We start from the raw sequence: 26,878 nt of genomic DNA on the forward strand, positions 1-26,878 counted from the left end.
CCTCTGCTCTGTCTGAGGAGGAAGTGAGAAGTGACTTCCTCTGACCCACCATGAGAAAGCCTCTCTGACCTCTGGGTGGCAAGGAGTGGAGCATTCCCCCTCTCCCCAAGCTAATGTCACTGCCAAAATATCCAGCAGCTCAGAGTCAAGCTAACTTTAAATGCACATTACCCATTTCTTCCATAAAGAGGAAAACCAAACAAAAACGGCAACAAGAAAATCACCACAGGCAATCAAAACTGCTATCTAACCATGCTACAGCTCCTGGATTCCTAATGCCACCCCAGTTACCGAGCCAAGCACAGAGCACAGAGGATAAATGCTTGTGAACACCAGAAACTAAAGGAGCATCCAAAGCCTCTGAACATTTAGGAGAGAGCCCACCAAGTAGAAGTCTGACACTATAATATTTAACAATCTAAGATAAACTGCACTCCTTTCCCCCCACATTCAGCCCATCATTCACAACAGATTTTTTCCAAGTCCCAGCCAGGCAGGAGTAGTTACAGGTCTGCTACTGCACTTCTCATGCTCAAGAAAGTAATACAAACCCTCCAGCACCACCTCTGCTCTCTTGCCCTCCTCGTCTTATCATGTACAAGCAGATTTTGCCAGGCTCAGATTTGTTCCTCCTTCTAAATATCATCCAGGCCTTTTTCTTTTCTCTAAACTCTGCTTAAAAGAAAAATATATTGTCATTCTCTGCTCCCAGCTGTAAAAGGCTGACCTGAAATCTGTTGCCAGCATGCAATAAATATTTGTACAGTCCCATTGTAACTTTATTCATCTCTCTCTACTGCAAAAACTTGAATCATCTAGCATTTTCCCCTCTTACCCAAGGGCTTCAAGGTCCTAGACAGAAATTTAATGAAGCCTCTGAAAATCCCCAGTCCAATATCCTCTGTTAACACCCCCATATTGAGCTGGAGTTTTTCAGCTTAACCCATGTATGAAATCATCTGTGATGAGAGCAGCAGAAAAGAGAAAGATTTGCTCCATGCATCCTCCCCTCTACAGGAACACCTCCACAGCTGGGGGACAGCCAGTCCCAGGCCTCACACCTGGACTTTTACACAGCACCATGAGAGTTTAGACAAATGGTTAATTGGATTATGCCCAATAAAGAACAGCACTGGAGCTATGGGACCAGAAATGTAACTGGTGTCAAATCTTTCCTCTGGTATGTTGCTGTGTCCTACCCACCTGAATCTCTTTATTACATCCTTTAGATGTTGACTTTGCTTCCTGCCACTAAATTCGTCAGACAGGCTTCCTTGCTATTATGGTAGTTACAAGGTACATGGTTAGAGGCACATTTTATAGTGTGCCTAAACAAGGAGTTAAACCTATAAATCTATGTAAGAAGCACATTACATTTAGAACAAGAAGTAAGCAAGGAGGGAAGTCTTGAAAGGCCACTTTCAAACAATCCTTGTTTATCTGTGACTGAGGCCAAACCTTTAACACAAGTCTGCCAACAAGCCCTAAATCACCTGTAGCCTTAAATCACCTGTAAAAGCAAAAGGCACCTTAAAACCAAAAGCACTGGTAGGTCTGTGTTTCTTGACAAGAGTCCCACTCCAAAGATTTCCAAAACTAAATCACCAGTTACAGCCTTGTAAAAGATGAAAAATCTTGGATTTGGGGTTAATATGTAGTGCTCCTTTTGAAAGGGGAGTGGAGGCTGCCAGGGAGTGTAAATATGTTTACATACAAAGGGTTGAATCCTAAAGAAAAAATTCCAACACAACAAATTACTTTCAATTTAATGTTTTGGGGTTTTTTTCCTTTTCTGATGCAGGACAAACCACCTTTAAATGCTAGCAAAAAGGAGGAAGAGTGTTTCTCCTAACTCTGCTCTCTAAAATAGATGCAGAGTACTGCTGGGAAAGCAGATAACAGGGTTGAACAGATTTCTCATCAAAACCTGTAAGCCTGAAAAGAACTATCAGGCAAGAGCAGCTAATGGTGACTTCTGGAGTGAACTCACCTTGAGACCAAGACAAAAAGCCCAGGCTCTTGATCCTTACAAGTCTCTTGAAATAATGAGAAGAAGGATGCACATATATTTAAGTTAATTCATTCAGAGTCTAGGTGCACACCCCCTTACCTTCAGAGCATAAATATTCACCAGGAAATGGAACAGGGCAGGGGAGACCAGAAGAAACACTGCACATCTTGTGAGTCACAGCAAGCCATAACAGAGGATTCATTAACTGGATTCAGGTGATCCTATTAGCTTTGCAATTGCTGCACATCAGGCTGCAGAGTAATTAGGGCTGCAATTCAGAAAGATTTACCAGAACATTTTTTATTAAAACACAGTGGTTGTTAATCAGCCTGACTAAAGCCTTCAGAGCTATTAGCCTGCTGCACAGAAGTCGTAATTACTTCATCCACTAGGGAAGAAGGCATCAAAGAAATTGCCTGGGATCATCTGCAGGTTTAGAGGACCAAAGGAAGATTGAGGAATTTAATGGGACATCTCCCTTTGGCATCACCACAGGTTTTTGATCAAGTTTCCAAGTGGAGCATTTGAGAGGCCAACAGAGACTGTAAGAACATCAAGCCTACACAGGAAGGATTTGCCATCGGAAGTATGCCAAGGCAACACCCAGATGTATTAGCTGACTCAGAGTTACTGTGTAAGTCCTAATTGCTGCCTAAAAGTTTAGTGGTCCACCTGAATTACATGATCTCTATCTGCTGAGGATGTTTGGCCACCCTGCAGCATCTCAAAGAAGCAGAGCCCGCATTTCCTCTTCCGGAGGCAGAGCATTTTCAGTGTAGACAGACACAACCACTCCAGAGAGGGGTAAAGGGTATCTCCTACCAGCAGCATCAGCTCCTGGGTTTCCCGGTGTAGAGCTAGCCATAGAATAACAGGATACATTCCAGTTCCAGTCCCTGACCTCACTTCCACCAGGTTAAGGCAGGTTTGACAGACAACTGGCCTCAACTCTGGCCACAGGACTGAAAAAGAACAAAGCATTTGGGTACCTGCTGCCTTGCCCTGCTCTGCTTCCCAAACACTACACACACAGCCCTGCATGAGAGCAGGGGGACAGAGGCACCAACACGGGCCAGAGAAGAAATTATTTCCCTCTCCACTCTTTCAGACCAGACTTGGTGAGTGTAGCACAGGGGTTCTGCAAGTCAGGCTGACTCCTCTGCCACCAGCACTGCCCATCCCCTTTGCTAACTCATTTTGCTCAGAAATTTACTACCAGTGCACAGAACATCCTTTCCCAGTTTCACCTCCACCACAGCAGCTGGCAGGCATACTCTTGCTGGGAGGGACCCTGCAAATTCCACTGCCCAGCTGATAGACCATGAGACCACACTGTGATAGCTCCTCTTCAGGGAACCCTGCCAGACCCTCCAAAATCAACACCCTCGCCCACATTAAGCAATACAGTTTATCAACAACCTAAAGGGAAGCTCAGAAAGGAGAACATGATAAAAAAAGCAAGTGGAAATACATGTGCACACACAGGCTGTGAGGACGTGGAAATAACACTGGTACAGTGACAAGTAGCCAGCCCTGACCGCAGGCTCTGGGAGGGGAGAGATCTTGTTAACCAGGCACCTTCAGAATAGATACTCTGACTTATATGCTCTGCAGAGCCAAGAGTTTGATGGATTCTGCTTTGACCAAGGTTTCTGAACAATTGCCCCAGTGCCCAGCCTGGGCTTGTACCAGTGGGAATAGCCCAGTGGACCTCTGACAGGGTCTCTCTCAGAAATGTCCTGCTTAGACACACAGCACAGAAAGCATAAAGGAGTTTCTAACCTGTGCAGGCTTTAATTCTGCAGATGACTATTCCATTTTAATAAGTAAGCTAAATTAACATGTTAAATATCTTACTATTCCAAGGGGAGAAGGTAGGGGAGGCTTTGCCAGCTTCTCCTCCTTGAGCACTTCAAACACTTTTGCACATCCGCCCTACAGGGAAGCCTTTACAGTGTTCAAACCTGGGGTAGGCTTTGCATCATTAGCCATGTACAACACCTAGCACAGGACTAATGATGTAATGCAAATAATTAAACATAAAATCATGGTTGGCAGTTGATAGAAGAAGGGAGTTGGTTGGAACAGCTCATAGTGACAGTTCGTTCTTCCTTTGCCCTAATTAAAGTTGCAGAGAGGAAAAGTGCTGTCCTGCCTGGCCGGGTCCCAGTGCAGAAGAGACAAGGACCCCTTCCAACTTCCAGACCAAAGAAATTCCTTGATCACTGTCCGACCAACTGCAGGAGATAATTGTCTGGCTCTGATCTGCTGACATCCTGCTGGAAGGGGTTAAAAAAATTAAAAATGCCACTCCAAGGACTTCTCAACAAAGAAACCATGAAAACACATCAATTTTGATGACTCTACTCATTGTGTTCAATTACTCAGTATAAATATATTACAGCTAATGGATAATTCACCAATTTTTGGTTGCCCAAATCACATGATGACTTCCCAACATAAGTTAACATAAATCACACATTCTATTTGGATTCCAATAGGAGACAGCCTAAAGGGACTTGCTTTTCTAGACACTGTTTCTGTTGGTTTGAGGGACCCTTCCATAGCCACTTTTTAAAATCTAGGCCAGAATTCTCTTTTATTTTAAAACTGAAAGTTGTGCAAAGGTTTCCAAATTACAGACTCATTCCAGTGACACTGCTGAGAATAAACTATCAACATTCCCATGAAGCTCTTAAATTTAAAGTGGTGCATACACAGCCGGAAGCCCTCTGAGCTGTTTTCCTTTGAATCCTCCGGAGCTGTTTTTTTCCCTGAAGGCTTCATTGAGATTTACTGGACATAAATAAAAAAGTTAAACATTTCCTTTTCTAGTACATCACATCAATTGATATTTGACTCACAGACCTTCCAGTCTGAGAAGGTTTTGCATTCTTAAGGGACTGTGTATCCAGAATGAAGCTTTTTTTGGTTTGTTTTCCTGTTTATGCTTACATTGTGTTGCAGTTGTAGTGTGCCTTTTTTGTTTCCATGCACAGCAAGAAGCAATTTCAATTAACATAAAACAGATTCCTGTAAATTTTCTCTACTTGGGAATGGTCAACAGGAGGTTTATGGGGCAGAGGAAGAATTTAAAAAAAAACAAAACAGAATAAGGGTTATAAAGATGAAAAGTAAACAGGCTAAGCAGCTTCTTAAAAATCCTTTGCAGAGAAGACACCTGTGTCTTCCAGCAGGCACAGGAGAAGCAGTGACATGAAAAAGCAAAAGGGGATATACTTAGACCCAACAGCAACTTAAGAGTGTGTGAAAAGTCATTGGCTTTTATCAGAAAGGCACGCCAACAGCAGAACCACCCGTTCCTCTCCGTCTGTGTCTGCAGGAAACATGATAAAAACCGTCACCAAAATATAAATAAGGAGTCGGGACTTGCCAGCTTGTTATTTTTTCTGACAGCCATGCCACAGGGGTGCTGCCCGGGCTCATGTCCCTGCTGATTGGGGCACTAGAGATAGTGGAGGGCAAAGATGGTGCCCACCCTAAACTGGCTCCCACTGCTTATTCTGGAGCTATGCGCCTCAAGTCTTGTTTAGAGCCAGGAAGGAGGAAGATAGACAGACTGGAAGCCAGCTGTGATCTCCATTCAAAGCTTTGCTCTGCTCACTAGGAGCATCTAAATGCAGGCAATTGAAAGTGGTTCTCTGCTTTTTGGTGTTTGTTGATCTGCATTTTTGTCTGCAGTCTCTGGTAACGGAGCACACGGCAAAATTCCCCACTTTTCCCACTATGCTCTTCCAAACAGCAGTTCACCCAAGCCCCACACTGGGTGCTCAGCCAGGAAAGGCCTCCACTTTCAGGAAACTGATTACTTCCACCAAAGCTGCCTTAGTAACAAGTTTAGTGAATGAAGAATGCCCTTAGGAGAAAGGAGACAAGTGAGAGTTTGGCACAGAACATCCACCCCGCCCTGCTCACTGAACACCTGTCCCTCCCAGCACAGTGAAAACCATTTACCAGGCTGCCCCAGAGCTGGACCTGGAAGTCAGCCTGTCCTCAAACCCCATCCCAAGGTCCTCTGGTGTGCTCCCCACCTCCCCCTGGCCAAGCCTTCTCTTCTCCAGGGCTTCCCACAAGGCAGGATGCTGTTGTCTGCATTTCTCCAGGGAAACCTTCCCAGATGAGGATCAAGATTCCAGCAGCTGGGTACTCTTGCCTGAGACCTTACTCCTGTGCTCAGAGGAGACCTTGGAGAAGAAGGCTGAACCATGAGGTCATGGTTTGTTAAAAGCTCAGAGCTCCATCTTTCTGCTGGTGGCTTGGTCCAGCCAGTGCAGAACATCCCTTTCCATCTGTCCCCTGCCTGGCTGAGCACCCTGTAGCTGGTATGTTCCTTCCACAGCCAGCAGCACAGGGACTCCCCTTTCTGCAGCCCACCAGATCCCAACAGCACACACAAAACAAGAATTCTTGAATATTCTTTGTTCAGCAGGCCTCAACTCTCGCTCCAGTTCTTCCACCTTCCTGAAATCCAGTGCCATGCCAGGTGACTCAGAGCTCTGCAGGAATGTTGATCCCTTCAGCCTCATAGCTCTTCACTGCAGGCTGTAAGGGGAGAAATACCACACAGCAGCACCTGCTCAGCAAAGCATCAGCATTCCAACAGCCACACGGCAGGAGAAAACTAACAACAATGGCAGGCTTTGAGCTGTGAGAAGGAGTGGAACCCCTGGCAAGGACTGACAGCAAGAAGCAGTGAACTCAGTGACCAGGCTCAGCATTTCAGCAGCGGCCATGGGGAGCCACAGTTGATGTTTCCAGACTTGACTGGCAACCAGGCACTATTAGAGCACCACTTACATAATTACAAGGTTAATAGATGTTACACACATGTTACCAGGTGTCGTGACTTGCTGGAAACACATCCCAGATCATAGCAGAAGCAATTATATTCTGCTCACTATTCAGCTCTATCAACCACCTGTAGGCACTACTTAGCAACCCTTTATGAAAGGAAACCTAGCACAAAGATTATCTGCTGTGCCTACATCACTGTGTATGTCCTCTAAGCCAGCTCTGCTCCCTGACAGAGTTTATCTTAAACATAACCCAAAAAAGAAAACCAAACCAGCCATCAGAGTCAAACTGTGCGCTGTCTGTAATGAAGTAGAACCCTTGCATGACATAACCTGCCATGGTGGAGAGAAAACAACAGAGACAGCCACCTGACGAACAACTGAGTTCACATGGCAGAACATTGTTGCTCTACTGACTTTCAGGAAAAAATCAATTATCCTGGGAGGGCTAGAAACAATAGGAAGTGGGAAATTAAGATACAGGTGGCATACAAATAGCTTAAAAAGCCTTGTCCTTACTCATAGAGGAAGCATGGGACAGAGAGCTACTGTATCCCATCTTAGGCCAAGCTTTGCAAGATCTCCTGTACAAGCTGGACTACCCAAAAGGAACTGGAAGTTTCTAGGAAACAGCAGGGGTTTGTACATCACTGTAGCTTCACAAACCTAGTCCAAGACAAGGCCTATATAGCTTCTGAAGGAAGAAGCAGTGATCAGCCCAGAGCTGGGCAACAAATAAAACAACATCACCACACACCCTGTGAGCAGGACACAGAGAGTGAAAAGCCAAACAAGTCCAAACCCGCAAGGGTATGACGGCATTTTTCAGGAACTTGCAACACCACCTTCAGGGTGGGGATGAGCAACCAGTATCCACACCTTGTTGCGTTGTAGTCATTCACATGGGATCATGCTGGAACACCTGCTGCACATGAATGTGCAGTTAGGGACCCCCACAATCCCCACAAAGGCAATCCACTTCTCACAAACAGGCACTGGCTCCCACCCTGCTTGCCCACAAAACACACAGAGGCATCATAGGCTCTGTGCTGGGATGTGGACAGGATAGTCAGGAGGCAGCTCTTCAGTTTAACAGGCTGTCTAAAAAGGTTCATAAAAGCAACTGTTTGTAAAGAACTCCCCAGCACAAACAGCTTCAGCACACTCCACCCAGCCTACATGAAAGGTGAGCATGAGGGACAGGCCAAGCCTCTGACTGGTCCAGGCTGCAGCTATGGGTCTAGGTAGGAGAAAGAAACATCCCACCCCAATAACCCCTTACACTGGAAGAAAAGATCTGTGGGCTTCTGCATTTTCAGCAAAGCCATGCAACTTTAAATACCCAATGGGTATATTAGCATGTCTGCTTCAGGAAGAAAATCACACAGCCCTTTTCTTCTCCTTATTTAGTGTCTTATTCAAATAAAATCTGGGAAATTGAATACTCCATCCATGCACTGCAGCTTGAATCAGTATACAAATGACAAAAAATTACTTTAAAAAACACCTTTCCCTGGTTTGGGTTTTTTTTTTCCTTCAGGTTACTCCTCCTCTGGTAATACAAAGCAGAGACAGATGTCTTTTTCCTCTGATGAAGCTGACATCAAACAGCAACTTCACCACATAAGTTACAATTCAGGCTACTCCTGGAAAAAGATGTTCCTTTCCTAACTAAATCCTAAAGCTGTCCTGGCACTTCTCTTCCTACTGTCTATATACAACCCTGTATTTGTAAGATTAACCTCAAATTAGGAAAGTTTCCTCATTCTTTCTTCACTCTTACTACAGCCTGGCTCCTGGGAATCTGATCCTATCATCCACAGAGGTTCCTCCCTGTTGATAGGAAATATCCAGTGTATGTGGGCAGGAAGCGCCAACAGAGTATAATGAGGATTAAGAGAGAGTCCTTGTTAGGGCTTATCACCACAGCAGATCAGGAGACTCAGTGGGCCATTTGATCAACAGGAACATTAGGAACTGTCTCACACTCCCACACAGTGTCTCACCACACTGTGGTGTGTTAAAGTAGCACACAAGGGCTTTGAGGGCAGGATGAGTTGGCCTGACCCATCCAGCTACTTCCACATCATCCAGTAATCCTTTACCAGAAGCACAGCACTTAAGGAGTGATGGGAGAGGAGGGGTTAAAGAAAGCAAATCTTTTTGGGGCTGGTTTTTTTGCCCAAATGCTTCTCAGAAGATACAAGAGGCAGGTCTGTTGACCCAGGCAATGGCTTTCCATCACCTAATGATTCTGTCTATTTCAGAGTGACTGGGGCTGGTGAGGAACAAGATGCTTCTGTTGGTACAAAGACCTTCTCATTGCTTGGGCTGTCTGTCTGCAATGTCCATTTGATATCAGATGTACAACGGCCTCAGGAGTCTTCTCCTCCAGCAGCTCTCTTTACTGAGAGAGCACAGTATCTGCAAGCTCCACAAAAGCTCTTCATACACGCACAGTCACAGAGTGCCACACAGCTTACTGTAGGACAGCAATTTTTTTTGAAAAGCAGAAGAATCACAGCCACTAAGTATTGTTGCATCGAGCCTCATCCTGCCCTGTTGTCCTGTTTTATATGGTACTTCACAGTAGAACCAAGGGTAAGAACAGGCCATGCAGCTATGTAGCATGTAACGATGTTACATTACTAATACTTGCCCAGGCTCCAGCTCTTTGCACATGTGGGTATACTGTGACTGATATTTAAAGATACTGTGTTGTATTGTAAATATCAATACACAATATTGAAGATACTGTGTATTGATATTTATAAGCACCCAATGGATTTTCCTTGCATTAGTTATTCTAATGCCCTGCAAACCCCCAAGTGCTTTTGTTCACCATATATTCATACAATGCATTTATCCAGTTTGTTCTTAGCTCTTTTTCAGGAGGCTGACTGTCTGGGGGTTTCTGACCATACTCAGAATCACACCTTTTCCCACAGCACAGTTAATTACACTTCTGAGATTTCTCTCCCTTGTGACATTATCCCATTCTGAAATGGATTGCTTTGCTTTTCTCAGCATCATATGCTGCAACTCCACCACTCCATATTGCAAGGACTTCCTAGAACTATGCAGCTTTTGGATTTTGCTACTCTGTAGAGTCAATAGACAACTTCATCTGCCACTTATTCCTCTTTTTCATTAGCAGACACATTCAACAGTTTTGGCTCTTCACAGGCCCTCGTTGTATCTGACTGATGCCAATCTTCTACTGGGAAAGTTGGTCCCTCGCCTCTCTGCCTTCATTTCTCATCTGTTGGCTTATTATTTACTCAACAGTGCCCGCCTGATGAGATGTCCCAAAACACTGAGAGCACAAGAAGACCTCTGGCCATGGTCCAGTCATCATGTAGTATCTTGGAAAAAAAACCTGTTTTCTCATCTGGTCTCTCAGCCCAACTCCTCATCTTCCAGGCTGCAATAATGTTCTCCAGGAAGGTTCCCAGTTGTGTCAGTGAGGAAAGGAGAACAGCTGCAGCCCAGGCACAGCACAGTCCTTAACATCAGGATCCACAAGGCAATGGAGCCAGCCAGGCAGGGAGGCTGAGCATCCTCGCCTCTGCTGAGCTCAGCCTAAGCCAGACCACTGCAAGAAATTCCTGGAGTTCAATTTCTTTTTCATGGGGGGAGCTTGAACTGGTCCCGAAAGAAACCCTACTAGGACTTCCTCCTGCAATGCCCTGGGGCAGCCACAAAGAGAAGGATCATTAGTCAGCAACCCAAACTTTTTCCCAAAGCCTGGGAGAAAAAATATATGGTTCTTCCTGTTATCCCTTTCACTGGATACCATTCCATAATCCACGGAGATTAACAAAGTGCAGACTTTTTCATCCTAGTAACAACCTCCCATCCTTAGCTCCTCCCCAGACTGTCCCTGTGGATTTCAGTTTTCAATTCCCAGCCACACCATGCTTTGGCAAAGGGTGCCTTCAACCTCCTCCACCCCAGAGCTCCCTGTGTTCCAGCATCCAGAGAACAAGCCTCAGGAAAAGCACCTTCCTCTTCTTTCACAGGGAGAGGCTGATTGCTTCAGATAATGGCATTTAGTGAATATGTTGGACACTGAGCAGCACGATTAGTTCCCACAAAGACTGGGCAGTAATGAGAGTGGTTAAAGACAGGTAATGAGTGGGTGGCACCTGTCAGCTTCATAATGTAGATTATAATTTGTTTATTACTCTTGCTGCTGCTTTCACTGCTGTTGGAATGCAATTAATTAATAGCACCGATGAGCCCTGATGAGTATCTGTCATCCCTGACCTACAAACATCCCTGGGCTGCCACTGCACAAGCAGCAGCACTGGGCATGTGGTGACATCACACAGACAGCAGGAAGGATCCCACAGTTTAGGGAGAAAAGTTAAGCATTTGATGAACAAACCCAAAAGCTTCCCCACAAGGAACAGGCTTACAGAAATTCTGGAGATTCAAGAACCATCATCCAGAGATTTGTTGACTGGACACTGAAAGCATTGATTCTGTGTCAAGAGTGCACACTGGCAAACTGCAGGTTAAAACATTACTGACTTTGTTTTATTAAAAATACTAACATTTTTAAGCCTTGCTTCATGCACAACTTCATGTACCTCTTTCCACTTTTACCAGATTTAAAACTAGACTGCAAATTTCTCTAAGTTGTCTGAGCAGCTAGAAACACAAGAAAGCAACAAACTGGCTGTTGAAGACTTTTTCAGATACAGAGGTTTTGCAGATCCCCTTTATTTGAACCCCCATCTGCTTGACACTCCTCAACACCAGTGCCTTCAACATGTCCTGCTGCAGGACGTGAAGGATGGAGGGAGCCAGGGTGAACTGAGAGCCTCAGCCTCACTAACTTTCAATAACAACTCCCCTCCCCAAACCACTTAAATCCTTTCCCTTGCAAAGAAAAACACACTACAGGGACATAAATAAAAACCAGCAGTGAACTTCAGCACTGAACTGCACTATCAGTGCATGTTGGGGCACAAGCTAATGCCCACTGAAGTCAGCAGAAGTTTGGAAAGACAAAACACCTCCCACACAAAGGAGAGACAGAGGAAGCAGTCAGAGCTGCCAGGCAGATAAGCTGCCTGTCAGAACAGGCTTGGACTGTCCTAGCAGGAAGATGTCCAATGAGAGGGAAAGCTATTTGGGGAATGAATGAATAGTGAAGCTTCTTGTTAAAAAAAAAAAACCCAAACAAAAAAAAAAAAAAAAAATAACCCACAAGACTTTCCCAAACATTGCTCGCTCTCAGCTTTCTGCCAAAAGGATGCAAAGCCAAGACATGCAGGAGCCTGCCTGAACCTCTAGCACAGGATCACTCAAAGACAACAGCTGGAATGGGGGCAGAGGGAAGGTGAAGAATGACAGAGAGGACACAGAGATGGAGCTGACAGCAGAGCTGATCCTTGTTCTGTCAGAGGAGAGAACAACTTTCTGCAGGCTCAGCACCCTGAATCCCATCAAACTCTCCTCCAGCACCTCGCATTTCAGAGTTCTCAGAGGATCCTGCTTGGCTCTTGGGCCTGTGATCCTGCCTGGACCACTGCCTGCTCCAAGCAGCAGGGAATCAGCCACACAGGGAGAGGAAATGGCAAATTTAGAATAAGACCCAAACAAATTGCATCACTGGAGTAGGACTGTAAATCTTTCACCAGGTACTGAGCACTTCACTGCCAGGATAAATGCATGGGGAAATGATGGGCTCAATTCAGACCCACACTAGCAAAAGGAAGGAGAGTGCTAATCCCTTTAACTGCACCCCCTCATACATAATTCAATTCAAAATCTCCCATACAGAAAAATGCTGTGCTTTTAGGATGCAATCAAACCTCAGAGCTCAGTTTCCCCTGGCACAGGGCTTTCACTAATGCCAGATCAGTGACCAGGGCCTCACCAATGCACCAGTCTGCTCCCCCCCCATTTTTTGCAGGGCTTATCACAGCAATTCACCTCCTGGAAGAACGCAAGGCCAAACCACAAGTCAAACTGGAACAGTTCTATACAAGAAAATGATAGAAAAGAGAAGAAAAAGATAACAGACCAGAAACAAAGAGTAAATTTCATGAAAGCAAAACCCCAAATCACAAAGAATCTGCCCCTGAGGCAGTGATGGGAGATGAGAAGAGCAGAATGCCGACTGCAGAGACTTTCAAAATAAAGCAGTGAAAAACCCAGCAAATGGCTTTACGTAAGCCAGATGTTTCTCTAGGGAAAGAAAGTAGGAAAATAAATCTGTCTGGATTCTCCTTTTTGCCCAGACTTGGGTCCCTCACCAGACATTTCTTAGAGCCCTACATGCTCTTGGATCGTTTGAGCAGCACAGAAGTGATACACATATCCCCTCCAAACCTCCCCATAGCACAGCAGGTATCCATTTCCAACACACCCCACTGTCTCTGAGGGCAACCCAGGGTTCCCTTCTCCTACAGCAGGACCACAGCTTTGCAGGAGCCGCTGCCACATGAGATCACCTTAACTCCCAAACATTTGAAGAAACAGAAGGCAGTGGAGAAACCAAGGAAAGGAAATAAGGATAATGCAGAACAAGAGCAATTTCAGCAATGAGCACACTTGGTGGGGGAGAAAGAAAAGCCAGCAAAGCACTGGTGGTGTCGCCTTGCACCAGGCAGACAGGGGGATCTGCACTGCCCCAGCACCAAGGGGCCCACGCAGCCCATGGAGGCTGGGTCCCAGCAGTCCAGGGCCAGCCAGCCAGCCAGCCCCGGCAGCTGCTCCTGCAGCAGGAGTCATTCCCAGCCGTAATTAAACCCCAGCCCTTGACAGAGCCACCAAAGGGAACCACAGCTTCTGCCCTGAGCCAGCTCCCACCCCAAGCCCAGGATGGTGGCACAGCAGAGCAGGGCATCAGGGACATGTCAGGGAGGAGCCCAGAGACTCCAGAAACTTGCAGTTCCTTCGTGAGCAGCTCCCAGTCTCTCTCCGTGGGTGCCACCTCCATCGCAGGCTGAGGGACTCGGCTGGTTCGGAGCCTTCCTCCCTGGGTTCTTCATCCTGCACAGGACCCAGCCACTGTGGTGGCCACGAGCCTTTCAGGCCACCGCTCGGGGTCCCTGCAGGTGGCACCTGACGTGTCACAGCAGCTAGTGGGGAGGCAGAACCCCAAGTGTCTGCCACTGCCTACCCTGGGGGCAGCCATCCTGAGGCTGGACACTGATCACTGCCCCCTCACAGTTTCCCGCCTCACGGTTCCCCCCTCACAGTTTCCCCCTCACAGTTTCCCACCTCATGGTTTAACCCTCATGGTTTCCCACTCATGGTTTCCCACTCATGGTTTACCCCTCAGAGTTCCCCCCTCACAGTTTCCCGCCTCACAGTTTCCCCCCTCGCAGTTTCCCACCTCATGGTTTACCCCTCATAGTATCCCACTCACAGTTTCCCCCTCATGGTTTCCCACCTCATGGTTTACCCCTCATGGTTTCCCACCTCATGGTTTACCCCTCATGGTTTCCCGCCTCACAGTTTCCCCCTCATGGTTTCCCCCCTCAGGCTTTCCCCCCAGTTTGTGGCAATTCCCCCCCAGAGGCCACACAGGCGGCTGCTGGACCTGGAGCATGGCCCCCAGAGAACAGCCACGTTTGGTGCTGACACTGCTGTCAGCTGTGGCAGCGTGGAGCCCATGCCTGGTGGTGACACAGCAAGAGGCCAGAGGACAATGCCAGTAGAGAGGGGAACTCTGGATGGGGCTCCCAGGAGCTGCTGTCCCTGGTGAACAATCCCCCACACACCCCCTCACCACATTTAGCCAGCCCAGCACTCCACTGATGTGAGGACGCATGGGAGCAAATGGCACAAAATCCAGAAGCAAACCCGTTTTCACACGCACTCCAAGCAGCCCAGAGCATGATCATTGCAGCCTCTGCCAGTAAATACAGGGATGTGTTTATTACCTGAACTATTTGCATGCCTTTACAACACTGCAAATAGCCTGGTTTCCTCACATAAAGGATAAAACAAGAATGTAACAGCCCACAAATAACCTGGTTACCTTGGAAATGTGAACACCCAAACTCAGATGGTAGCAGGAAGCATCTGCTTTTCCACGTGCATCTCAGTGTCGCAACAGCAGACAAGTGCAGAGCTGCAAAGGTTGACTTGCATCATGCTCAGGATGTCTTCGATGCCACACCAAGGGAAGGGCAGACACAAGCAAGAGAAAAAAACTACAACTACAAAGACCCTTCCCTGAGCTTGTGTCCTGTTCACAGGGCTCGTGATGCTGGGTCTCCAGCAGGGAATTGCAGAAGTTTAGCTTTGTGCTTTTGCTATGACTTGAAATAGAGGGAGAAACTTTTTGAAAGCACCAGGGACCTGTAGTCCCTCTAACTGTTCAAATGAGTAAAGATAAAGTCATCCATGGAGGGAAAAAAACCAAAATACAAATTCCCACTCATATCACCTGAGGCTTGTGGCATCACATGAGAAAACCCAGGGACAGGAGATCTCTCTGCCCAGGCAGGAGATTACTGGGTTTTGGAGAGTAGAACACCACAGTGCATCTTACAGACAGCTTGTCTGGAATCAATGGGTTAACCGAGGAGCTTCTCCCTGCTGTGTGTGGGAAGCTCTATCTCCTTGCCAAATTCCACTGCTCTGAACATAACCAGCTTTCTCACTCAGCCTGTGCTCCTACGCTTAGCTAGTGCTCGTGCCTGCCTCTGCAAGGGAGTGTAGACAGACCCCACGCTCTCTTTTTCCTCTCTAACTATTTCTCCAGCACTGCCCTTTGCCTGATGTCAGTTCTTGTCTCCTCGCTGAATTACAGGACATCAGGTCTCCAAGGAAACCCCTCTGAGATTTGTAAAACACTGATGGGCTGAAGACCAGCCACACTGGCTGCTCCTTGCTGCTGAGGCCAGGCAGCTTAGAAAAAGCTCCTGTGTGTCCTGTTTGCAAGTGGCAGGATGATTTTCAGACAAATAATCTCCTTTGTTTGGCAACACGTCTTCTGAGTGCTACAGTGCCAGGGCACTCACAGCATGACCCAGGATCAGGGATCAGGTCCCCAGGAGCTGCCTGTGGCTCCCTGCACACCAGCTCTTCCTCCAAGGCCACAGCAAACAGCAGCTGTGCTGCTGCAGCCAGCCACAACTCAGCTACCATACAAATGTGCTTACAATGCTAACTGTGAATATCCTGCTCCACACCTTAGCAGAAAAACCTGAGAGGAAATTAGATGGAAGCAAATACAGCCACACACCCAACAAGCTGTTCTGCACTCCTTCAGTGCACAGCCAGCCTCCAGCAGTTTCCTGTCTTCCTCAAGAGCTACTCTACCATGTAATTACAGGGGAAAACTGAAAGGTCTTCTTTCCCCTGCAAACCAGGTAGATTTTTGTTTGTTTAGCCACAAACAGGTCTCCAAATCAATATATAGATTCCCATCATGGAGTCCAGGAGTAAACATGCACACACTCACTTGGCTCCTGCTTCAACCTCTACCTCCCCCCTGCATCCACTAACCTGAGCTGCTTCTGGAATAAAACTACCTGTCTTTTGTGCTCAGATTTAGGATTGGAACAAGATGACACATACGCTGAGGGACTGCACAATTGAATAGTCATTTAATTTCTTGCCATTCAGGTTAAAACAAGGATTGCTGGGGGGAACCCACTCCTGCACAGCTACAAGCAGTGTCACAGGAAGCCACAGCTCCCTTAGACACGATGCACTCAGATGTTTAGAGCCACGTTTCACCCTATAGCATCCTTATCAGCCCCTCCAGATTTCCCACAAGCGATGCCAGGAGCACAGGGGGACACAGCACAGCCCAAGGGTAACACACACAGCACCCCCTTCCCCTGGGATGCAGGAGGGGGTCCAGCTCTCCAAGAGCCCCAGGAAAACCCATCAGGTGGTTGCCCACAATCCTCTGACTTCTTGCTTTCCTACCAAAATAAAGTCTGCTAGCACAACAGTTGTGGGCAAGGCTTTGCAATGCCTTTGTAGGCCACGCTGAAACAGCAAACAAAAGTGTATTTAGTTTATCTATTTATTTTTGGCACAGAGGAATGGCTGGGGTCAAAGCCAGTCCCATTCTCAAGCTGTTCTTTGTCCTCCAGTTTATCCAATACCCCCTTATCCTTCTCCTTCGCCTGCCCACCTCCCCCTCTCCATTTTAACACAGGTCTTAAAAATTAAGCTGTGCATGAAACCAAACACCACACTTGAACACAGCCCAGCAAATGCTCTCCACGGTCACAGAAGGATCCTAATCGACCATAAAAAATGGATAACAGCAGCATGCCCTTATATGGGCAGAGGCTAGACAAGGATCTGACACAAACATCATTTTTAAAGAAAAAATAATATTTATTTGCAATATAAACAAAGTCCCAATATTGGATCAGTATATATAGGGTCACTAAATTTCCTTCATAACTCAGAAAGCAGAACCATTCCTCAGTAACAAGCTTTCATTTGTACTAATCAGAAGACGCATCTTATTTTTTTTTTCCTTTAAAGAATAAAGACCACTAACAGCACAGGAAGCCTTTACAAACCAGCTTAGCTGTAATGCAATAGAGATGCACTGTCAAAAAATCCCTGAAAAAATAAATTCCTCCATGAGGTAAGATGCAATTAGGATATTCTCAATTTTCTCACTCACAACCGTACGCCCATTCTCCCTTCCAATGACCCACAATCCCAACATTGTGGCAAACAAAACCCAACAAACAAACAAAAAACAACCAGAAAACAAGAAACAGAAGCTCATTCCAACATTCTGATAACACCTTTAACAAAAAGAACAGTTTCAGGATGTGACAGCGTCAAACATTCCTCCAGATGGAGATTTTTTTTAATTATTTTTTATTTTTCTTGAAAAAAGTACAAAAAACTGGATATTTAGAAAAAAATCCGTGGCTTTTTTTTTTTTTTTTCACTTACATGAGAGTTAAAGTGGACAGGGAGGGGGGAGAAAGGAGGGACTACATTGCAGCCAATAAAGAAATCTCTAAATCCGTTCTGCCCTCCTCCCAGAAATTATTACCACTTCCTCCCCTCCCAGCTTGGTAAAAGGAGTTTGCCAAACACTAGCCAGAAATACATACAAGTCTTCTCAGAATAGAAGGCACGGCATAAAGTTATTTGAAAGAGGAAGAAAAAAAAATCAGAACCTCTGTTGAAAGCTCCAATCATCTCAGAATTTGCCAGTTAATATATATATTCATATATATATATATTTATAAAAATTCTCTGTTACAATGCTCTCCTCATCATTTCCACACCTCTTCACTCCCTCACGTGCTCCGTGCGTGACGATTGAGTCCCGTCCCGCCACACAATCCTCGCTCTGCTCCAGGCGCTCGCTGCATTCCCCCTCCACCCCGCACACGTGGGAAAGAATCCAGTGTGCTCAAGAAACGCCAGCACTGCAACTACCTTCTGGACTCGGGAAGCTGGAATGGTTTCGGGCCAGCTGGATGACGTTGAATCAGTCAACAGGCAGCAGAGAATGAAGCCGGGCTCAGACATGCTTCTACCAACTCTGGAGGCTACAAGAGTTTTACCTCTGGCAATAGCAAACAGTGTTTTTGGCAGGGGTGGCATTAAAAAAAAGCTTGCGGCTTAGTCACCTTGGCTGAATCAGTGCAGAGTTTGTGATTGTGAGTGCAGGAGTGGTGAAGGGGTTGCATTTAAGCCCAACTGGCCTTCACACATAACAAAGCTTCCTACCAGATGCTAACAACAACAGCAGCAGCATGTATCTCTCTCTGGAGTACCCAGTAATATGCCAGGACATACCAAGGCTTCACAAAGTGTGCAAAATGCATTTGGTCAATATAAACATTTGATTAAAAAAAAAAAATAATAAATGATCAAACAAGAAACAGAATAAAATACTGGTTTTGCAACCTGGTCTGTACAAACAGTCAAGAACTTACATATCTAAAAAGAGTTTGAACCCAAAGCTTGAGTAATATCTACCTTTTCTTATTTTTTTTCTTAAACCAAAAAAAGTAAACTTGGGTTTTAAAACAGTCTTGGCCCAACACCTTTTGTTCAAGGTTTCCAAGTGCATAAATCTCCTCATTTTCCACAGCAAGCTAACCCCCGGTAGCTCTTCACACGTGTGCGTGTTCTGACAGTCTCAATGGACCCAGGAAAGCGGTTATTGCCGGTGACAGCTGCGTCCCAAACGCTGTAACATCGCCCGTGTTAAATAACCCCCTGTAAAAACACTACCTCTTCAAACCACTTGGATCAGGATACTTAGTGAGCGGCATTAGCCTTCCTAAAGCAGCGATCAGGCACCTCTGCCCAGAGAAGCTACTCATCTCAGAGCTGCCTGGCTAGACAGGTATTTTCCTAAGAGTTGAAATACTCAAGAGAAGCGATTCGATGCTCGAGTTCCCGACCAGGCAGCGTCCTCTTCATGTGGACTCCAGAGTGTTCAGCTGGAAGAGGTTGTGGTTGGTGGGGGTGGTGAAGTAGAGCTGTTCACTGGGCGAGCGGTTGTCACAGGGGCTGTTGAGTCCCAGAGTCCTCTCAAAGTCCAGGAGTTGGCCCATGAAGTTAAAGTTTGGGGAAATGTTGGATTTTTTCCTTTTCACAAAGTCATAGGCATCATTCAGGGACAAGTTGAGTTTTTGCATCAAGTAGGCGACAGTGACTGTTACGGACCGGCTGATGCCAGCGAGGCAGTGAACAAGGATCCCACACTTCTTGGAACGGGCCTCATCTGAAATAAGACAAGGGGAAGGGGGAGTCTATTATTCTGCACCAAAAACAGGTGGCTTTGAAACAGGGCCAGGTGGCAGCTGCAAGCTCCCAACACCATGATGACTGCCAGAACTGGATCCCCTGCCCCTAGTGACACCATCCCATGTCCCTTGGGCACCCGTATCTCTCCTCATGGGGCTCAAGATATTCCTGCTGCATGGCAAAGATACACATCCCCAGCAAGGCCAAGTATCTCATGTGCTTGAGAAGCATCAATCAAGTCTAGCAACACATCCCTTGCCTAGGGAACACCGTACCCTCAAGAGAGCTGGAGTAACCCACTGGAGGCAGATGGAGCTGGAGACAACAGCTCTAGGGAGATGCTGGTGGTTGGGCACAGCACACCCACCTCTACTCCAACAAAACCAGGGAAGGCTGTGCACTCAGGGCAAGGCTGCAACCCAGCACTACATGAGCTATTCTCCTCTGCTGTTCCTGTCCTCCTTCCACTATAAAGTTACATGAATGCAGCCAATGCCAATTTAAGTGGAGTCTGAAGTGCAGGAACTTCCCTTATTGTGAAACTGTTCTTTAGGATCGACAGAAATGCACTTCACCACAAACAAACGCTTGTGTTGGAGGAGGCTCTCAGGATGAATGGTAGCGGGAAGCAGGAATGCAGGCCGGACCAAAAAATGGCGAGAGAACAGCAGCGAAATTTCCCCTCCCTTGCCACCAACTGAAAAGCACACACACACTCATTGTCTCTCGCACAGCCGGAACAGCGTGATCCCTTTATGAATTGACATCTCAGTGCTGAAAGAGGGACACGCCACTGAGAGCACTGAATGCACGCAAGTACCCAGCACTGCTTTTACTTCTGGGCAGCCCTATTTGAAGTCAGTCATTTGACTGAGAGCTTGGCGGGGAGCGAAATGTGGCAGGAGAAAGAGGATCCTCAGGCAAAGCCAGAGGTAAGAGACACTCTGGCACCATAAATGCAGGGAAGGGCAAAGAAGAAGCAGGCAAAACAGAAATCCAGACCTAAGCCACAACAGGTTTTCTGCCCAACCTCCAAAATCAGGCAAGAATTTCCAGTAGGGTGGGCAATCACCGCCCAGTGTACCCAGCCCTCCCCTCCAGGCTCTCCTGTTCTGCATTTTTCCAGACATTTTTGCCTTTCATCTGACCTGCACAGCATTTCTTGGTGTTTGGTTTTAGAGTGAGGTAATCCTCCATTTCCTGTCATTAACTGGAAAGCACAAGCTCGGTGCTCACAGAGACACGGGCTGGCTAGAGCAGACAGATCCCAAATGCCACATGTCAGTAGGGACACTGTACCTCATCCCTGACGTTTAACACCCTGCTCATGCAAGAAGTGCATATGGGACATCAGACAGGTCCCTGTTGCCACACGGAAGCAGCAGCTTCTGACCACAGTCATGTTACTGAAGGGCAGAAACTGGGGGCAAAGGAGAGCGTGTGGGAACCAGGGTTTCTGACAGACGAAGAGCAAAGATCCATCACTGCTCTGCCCCATTTCAGGCCTTGCAGCATAGCAAGCACAAGCTACGGGGTCTGAAACAGGCTGCACAGGCTTCAGTCTGCAGGCAAAGGTCCCCCTGTCCGTTACCTGTACAAGTGTTTGTAAGCAGACTTGAAGCCATGGGGCTTTAATAGTTAATGGTGATATTACTGCCTGTGCCATTCACCCCCATAAAACAGAGCTGATTAGGCTAATGACTATCATGAGCAAACAGCACAGGTCAGCCTGGAGGTGTACAGCCCTGTTCAGCCCAACATACACTTCCCACAGAATAAGAAGCAATTCTCAAAGTCAAGGCTGGCCTGAGAGATCTTCCTTGCTGAACCCCACAACCACCAGCCAAAACTGTCATAGGGGCTATCTACAGTGCAGTTTTTCCATCCAAACTCTGCAGTATAATTATAATCACTAACTTATTGTGTTGACACTTACCTTAGGAAAAGTATCCATACAAGGAGTTAGCTATGCTAGGATGACTTACAGCAGAATCCCAACTAAACTAGCAAATCCCCTTAGGAAAAGAAAACACACACACACTCTCTCCCTGATTTTAACCACATTTGGGGCTAAGGAATTGCTGGCACCAGTCACACTAAAGCAGATCCCATCCCCAAGTAAAGCAGGGAAAGGAGCTCCCCACTGCCTGGGTTCAGCCATTTCACAGCAGTGCAAATCCCCACACAAGGGCGAGAGGCAGCAGGGCAGTACAACCACTTGCAGGTAGCTCAGCTGAGGGGCTGCAAGAGGGCTGAATTTTGGAAGGGGAGGCCTCCCTGAACACAGAAAGGGTGATATGCACCAGATGTGCCACCTCACAGCGTGACACTCGACTGCTAAACTGATGCTGTGCCCCAGAGAGGTGAGGCTGCAGACAGCAGCAGCCCTGGGAAGCAGCACACCACATTCCCAAGCGGTGAGTATGAAAAGAGATGTTCTGCCAACTACCTACCAATGAAAGCAATGGCCTCGGGAAAGAACTGCGAGAGGTTCTGGCTCCAGTGATCTGAGATGGGGATCTGCTTGTACTTGAACTCTCCGTCATGCTCAAACATGTTTGGCAGGTTAGGAGTCACATTCAGGATGTACTTAATGCCATATTTGCCCAGGACGTCCAAATTGGTCGAATCTTTGGCACAGCCCAGGTACAGGTAAGGTAGGATCTGGACTGGAAAGGCAGGCTGATTGTTCGGGATGGGGCTCCCGTCCGACTCCGTGGCACTGCTGGGTTCCCTGTCGGATTCGCCGTCCGAGCAGTCGGAACTTATCCGCAGCCCTCCCAGGCCGAGGACTGATGCCGGGGGAGAGTTGCTGGGTGAGGAGCTGTCAAGGTTTGTCTCGCAGTGCTCAGAATATTCAGTCTGAAACTTGTTAAAGCCACCTGGGAATGGGGAAAGGAGAGAGGGAAGGGGAGAGGCAGAGAGGAAACAAAAAGATGTTTTATTCTTTAGAATGGAAAATCCTTCTACCTGTGAATATATGTTACTCAGAAAGCCTTTACCAGCAAGAAGTTGGTATCCCTTCAACTTCACAGCAAGAAAAGCATTTCCCTGCTCCTTTATCTTCCCTGAGCAAACTGATACTGAGCAAACAGGTCACAGGAGACCAAGGAGTGGTTCTTACAAAGTTCAATATCGCTTGTGAAAAATAGGGCTAAATCTCAACCACAAAATAAAGTAGCATCCACAAATAAAATCAATGCCAACACACAATCACACCTTGTTAGCTTCTCAAAAATAAGGAGCTTGGGCAGTTTAGGCAAGAGCTATTATGCCACTTAGAAAAGTATCCATGTCTGAAAAGACAGATCAGGGGCAACTACCACATACTCACCCTAGGCACTAAAACCCAACGAAATTATTCACCTCCAAGCAGGAAAAAAGACCCTAAGTTTTGCCACAGGGTGATAATTATTTTATCATTAAAAAAATAGGCTTTGCAACAGAGCAGTGTGACAGGTTTGTTCTTCACTCAAACCACAGCAGGAGCGCAGAGGGATGGGACCCTTCACATCTGCCCCTAAGATTTTTTCTCCGGCTCTTCAGCTCAGCTGCTTGGGAAGGAAGGCAGAGGCAGGGAAGCAAAAACCCCACCGATCTACCTCCTTTCCAGGCGGTATTAAAGTGGAGCTCAGCCATCGGGATCTGACACTGACAAATGGTTTAATTAGAAAGGGCTCCTGGAAACTTCGTTAGTGGGTTCGGCGGTTGTGGCGGGGTCACTGAGCAGGACAGACAGCTCCTGCCACATCCATTCATGAAAAAGGCTCGTCCTCGCCCTCCGCCTCCCCCCGCGCCGCCAGACAGCGCCAAGGAGCCATTTTGGAATTTTAATTAGAAACATTTCCCACCGAGGCTCCCGGGAAAAGGCAGAGAAAGGGGCTCAGCTCCTCCCCTGCCCATCGGGGAGAGTTTAGGAGTAACTTCAAAACCGCTCCTTACTTGCTAGTGATGAGGACGACGGGGAGAGAAGCGGGAATGCGAAGCGAGGGAGCAAGGGAGCCCATGGGGAAACCCCAAACCGGGACGGGATGATGATGGGATGGAGCCTCGCTCACGGGCAGGGATCGGAGGGTCGAGGGAGGAATGGAATCAACCCCTGTGCTGGCCCCTCACCATATTTTGGAAGGAGGTGTGTGCGGGCTGCGCAGCCCCGAGGGCTGGACCCCAAATACCTGACTGTCCCCCTGCCGCCCCACCCCGCCACCAGGAGCTTCCCCATCTCCCCAAAGAGAGTCCATCAAGGAACAGCCGTGTTTTTTAAAGAGCCGCAAGTGGCAACTTTCTTGACCACTCTCCCCCACACACGCTCCCCCGCTCTCCTGTTATTCCTGCCTCAAAGCCGCCACCCAGCGACCGGACTGGGAGCACTGGGAGGATGGGAAGGGTCCCAGTAGCCCAGCTGTGGGCTCTGCTCGGCCCGCTGCGATCTTTCAAAACGGCCAAAAAAATCCCCAAAAAACCAAAGCTCCCAAAGCACCCGCAGCCCTGGTGTGCGGGGTTCGGCTCATCCGCAGCGCAGCTCCCCGCTCCCCCATCGCCCTGTCCCGGGGGAGCAGCCGGGCTGCGCTCTCCTAGCAAAGGAGGAGGAAAACCCAAACGATGCCTTTTTGGTTATGCGGGAAGGTAAAATAATAAATAAAAAGGGCTCTCTTGCCCCCCAGAATCCGGGCATTCCTTCCGGAGGGCTGGAGAGGAGCCCCGAAGGGCTCCCTGCGGGGAGCGGAGTCGAGGGGCGCCCAGCGCTGCCCAGCCGGGATCGGCTCGGGACGGGGCAGCGCTGCAAGGACCGCGGCGGCGGCCAGGCTGGGGGGCTCCTCCCGCCGCTACCGGGGAGGCGACGCAGGAAGAAGCGGGGCGCTCCCGGCCGCTTCCAGCCTGCGACCATTTTGTGCGGGGGATTAAAGCGGGATGCAGAGGAGGGGGGAAAAAAACGTAGATAAAAATAAAAATAAATTGGGCAGAACGGATAAGGGAAGGAGGCAAAACGAGTCAGCCACCGCCGTCCGACCAGGGGATGGGCACCCGAGGGATGCAGCGGCCGGCCAGGGGCTGCGCAGGGGGACACGGACAAGGGATGCGGGAGCGGGACGGGGCTGAACGGAGAGCGACGGGCACCTCACCTTTCAGGTAATAGGCTTTGCAGCCGTCGTCGCGCAGCTTCTGGAGCAGGAGCCCCAGCACGGAGGTGGCGGCACCGCTGTCCTGCCAGTCGGCGGTGGCCTCGTCGTAGAGCAGCACGGTGTCGGCCTTGCAGCGCTTAACGAAGCGCTCCTTATCCTCGTGGTTGGGGATGATGGAGCGGATGGGCAAGTTGCCCTTCTTGAGTCGGCGCAGCATGAGCCCGGGGATGGCCAGGTTGATGGCCGTCTCGATGTGCGAGCTCTCGAAGAGCTCGTGGGGGCGGCAGTCGAGCAGCAGCAGCGAGCGGCCGCCGCCCGACTCCAGCTCCTCCTGCAGCCACTCCGCGCTCTTGCACGGCATCGCCGCAGCCATGGGCGCCCGCGGGGAGCTCCCCCAGACCTGCGTTTTCATGGGGCTCGGCAGCGGCGGCCGCCAGCGCCCGGCCCGCCGGCCACCCACGCGGCGTCCGGACGCGGCCCCGCTCCGCTGGGTCGGTCTCGCGCTGCGCCGGACGCGGCTCCGCTCAGCACGGCCGCGGGTGCGCGGCGTCTGCGGCCCGGAGCGCGGCGGCCCCCGCTCTGCCCTACGCGCTGCGCCCCATGCCGGCGGCCTCAATTAAAGCGGCGCTCGGCCGGCGGCCCGGCGAGTCATGCCTCGGGGGCGGGGCGGCGGCGGGGCCCGGCGGCCCGGGCCCGCCCCGCGCGGCGCCGCGCGCACGCCGGCCCCGCCCCCGAGCGGCCCCGCCCCCGCGCCCCCACAGCCAATCAGGCGCGGCGGGGGCAGCGGGGCAGCCCGATATGGGCAGGGGCGGGGCCGCGGCGGGGGAGAGCGCGGGAACGGCCCGGCAGCCGCGGGGGGCGGAGCGGCACGGAGCGGAACGGCACGGAGCGGATCGGAGCGGATCCGCACGGAGCGGAACGGAGCGGATCGGAACGGCACGGATCGGCACGGAGCGGATCCGCACGGAGCGGAACGGAGCGGATCGGCACGGAGCGGATCGGCACGGAACGGATCGGCACGGAACGGATCGGCACGGAGCGGATCGGCACGGAACGGATCGGCACGGAGCGGATCGGCGCGGAGCGGAATGGCGCGGATCGGCACGGCCCGCCGGTGCTGACCCCGGCCCCTCCGCCCGAGCGCGGGCTATGCATTAATAAAAAGGTCAAGCAGTGAAGTGACCCAGCCCACGGGCCGGCGGGTGTGCAGGCCCGCGTGGGTTCTGAGTGGGTCGTGCCCAGCCCTGTTTGGTCTTTAACAGGAACTCACAGTTCCAAAATAAAATCGACTGAGACTCATTAAAGCCTCCGCATTGCCTTTCGCTCTCAGACTGAGCTACAACATAGATGTTTTTATCCGTGCATCCTTGTTTATTTTTAGAGTATCTTTTCCTGTTGGTATCCACTACTATAAATACAAACCTTTTGTGCTGCAACACTAGCATTTCAAGACAGGAATGTAACTGGAGGCACCCTTAGGTTTCCTTCAATCTTTTACATTCCTTCTTGTGTGAATCAGTCCTCTGGTACCAGAAGTTTTCCGTGCCTCACACAAACTGTTCCCTGTTACAAAATAGATTTGATCTTTCTCTTTTTAATGAGCGGGATGACATTAAAAATGTGGTTCTGTATGAGCCACTTCTACTGCAGTCTATTTTCACCATGCAAGCAGTCAAACATTGGTGGATTGCTCAGAGAGGTTGTGCAATCTCCATCCTCGATAGATTTCAAGATCCAACTCAACACATCCCCAGGTAACCTGGCCTGCCCCCAGGGCTGACCCAGCTTCCAGCCAGAGGTTTGACTGGAGCTCTGTTGTGGTCTCATCTCGCCTAGGTTATCCTACAAGCCCTTGTTCTCCAAATTCTTATAAGCATGAGTGGGAACCATTTCTTCTCCCCAGTCTGGGGAGATAAACCATTCATTTTTTTATGTCTCTAACTTGTCATCTCTTTAGCCTCTTAGTATCAACTTTGTCAGCACACACTGTTTGAAAGGAAGAGGCAGATCTGTTTCACCAGAAGATTCCCAGGCTCAGCAACCTGACTAGGTCTCCTCAAGTTTTTTTTTCCCAGCTGGCCGAATTTCAGCCAGAATTGGGCTGTACCTTGTGTAACAGGAAAAATATTGCTCTTAAAACACTCCCCCACACGCAAACAAACACGTGCACACACAGAGTCTTAGTTGTAATGTTGTTGAGAACTGTG

At 48.7% G+C, this 26,878-nt stretch overlaps 1 protein-coding gene across 1 annotated transcript; it reads right to left on the reverse strand.

Annotated features, from left to right (window-relative positions):
• Positions 1 to 17,127: 17,127 nt before the first annotated feature.
• Positions 17,128 to 25,116, reverse strand: DUSP7 (dual specificity phosphatase 7). Its single transcript, XM_021533706.2, has 3 exons — positions 24,672 to 25,116; positions 22,002 to 22,430; positions 17,128 to 19,525 (listed from the first exon to the last, which is right to left on the reverse strand). The coding sequence occupies exons 1-3, from the start codon at positions 25,081 to 25,083 to the stop codon at positions 19,218 to 19,220; spliced, it is 1,149 nt and encodes a 382-aa protein (XP_021389381.1). The 5' UTR covers positions 25,084 to 25,116; the 3' UTR covers positions 17,128 to 19,217.
• Between the last annotated feature and the right edge of the window lie 1,762 nt (positions 25,117 to 26,878).

Source organism: Lonchura striata, chromosome 12, assembly GCF_046129695.1.
Source record: "Lonchura striata isolate bLonStr1 chromosome 12, bLonStr1.mat, whole genome shotgun sequence".
NCBI lineage: Eukaryota > Metazoa > Chordata > Aves > Passeriformes > Estrildidae > Lonchura > Lonchura striata.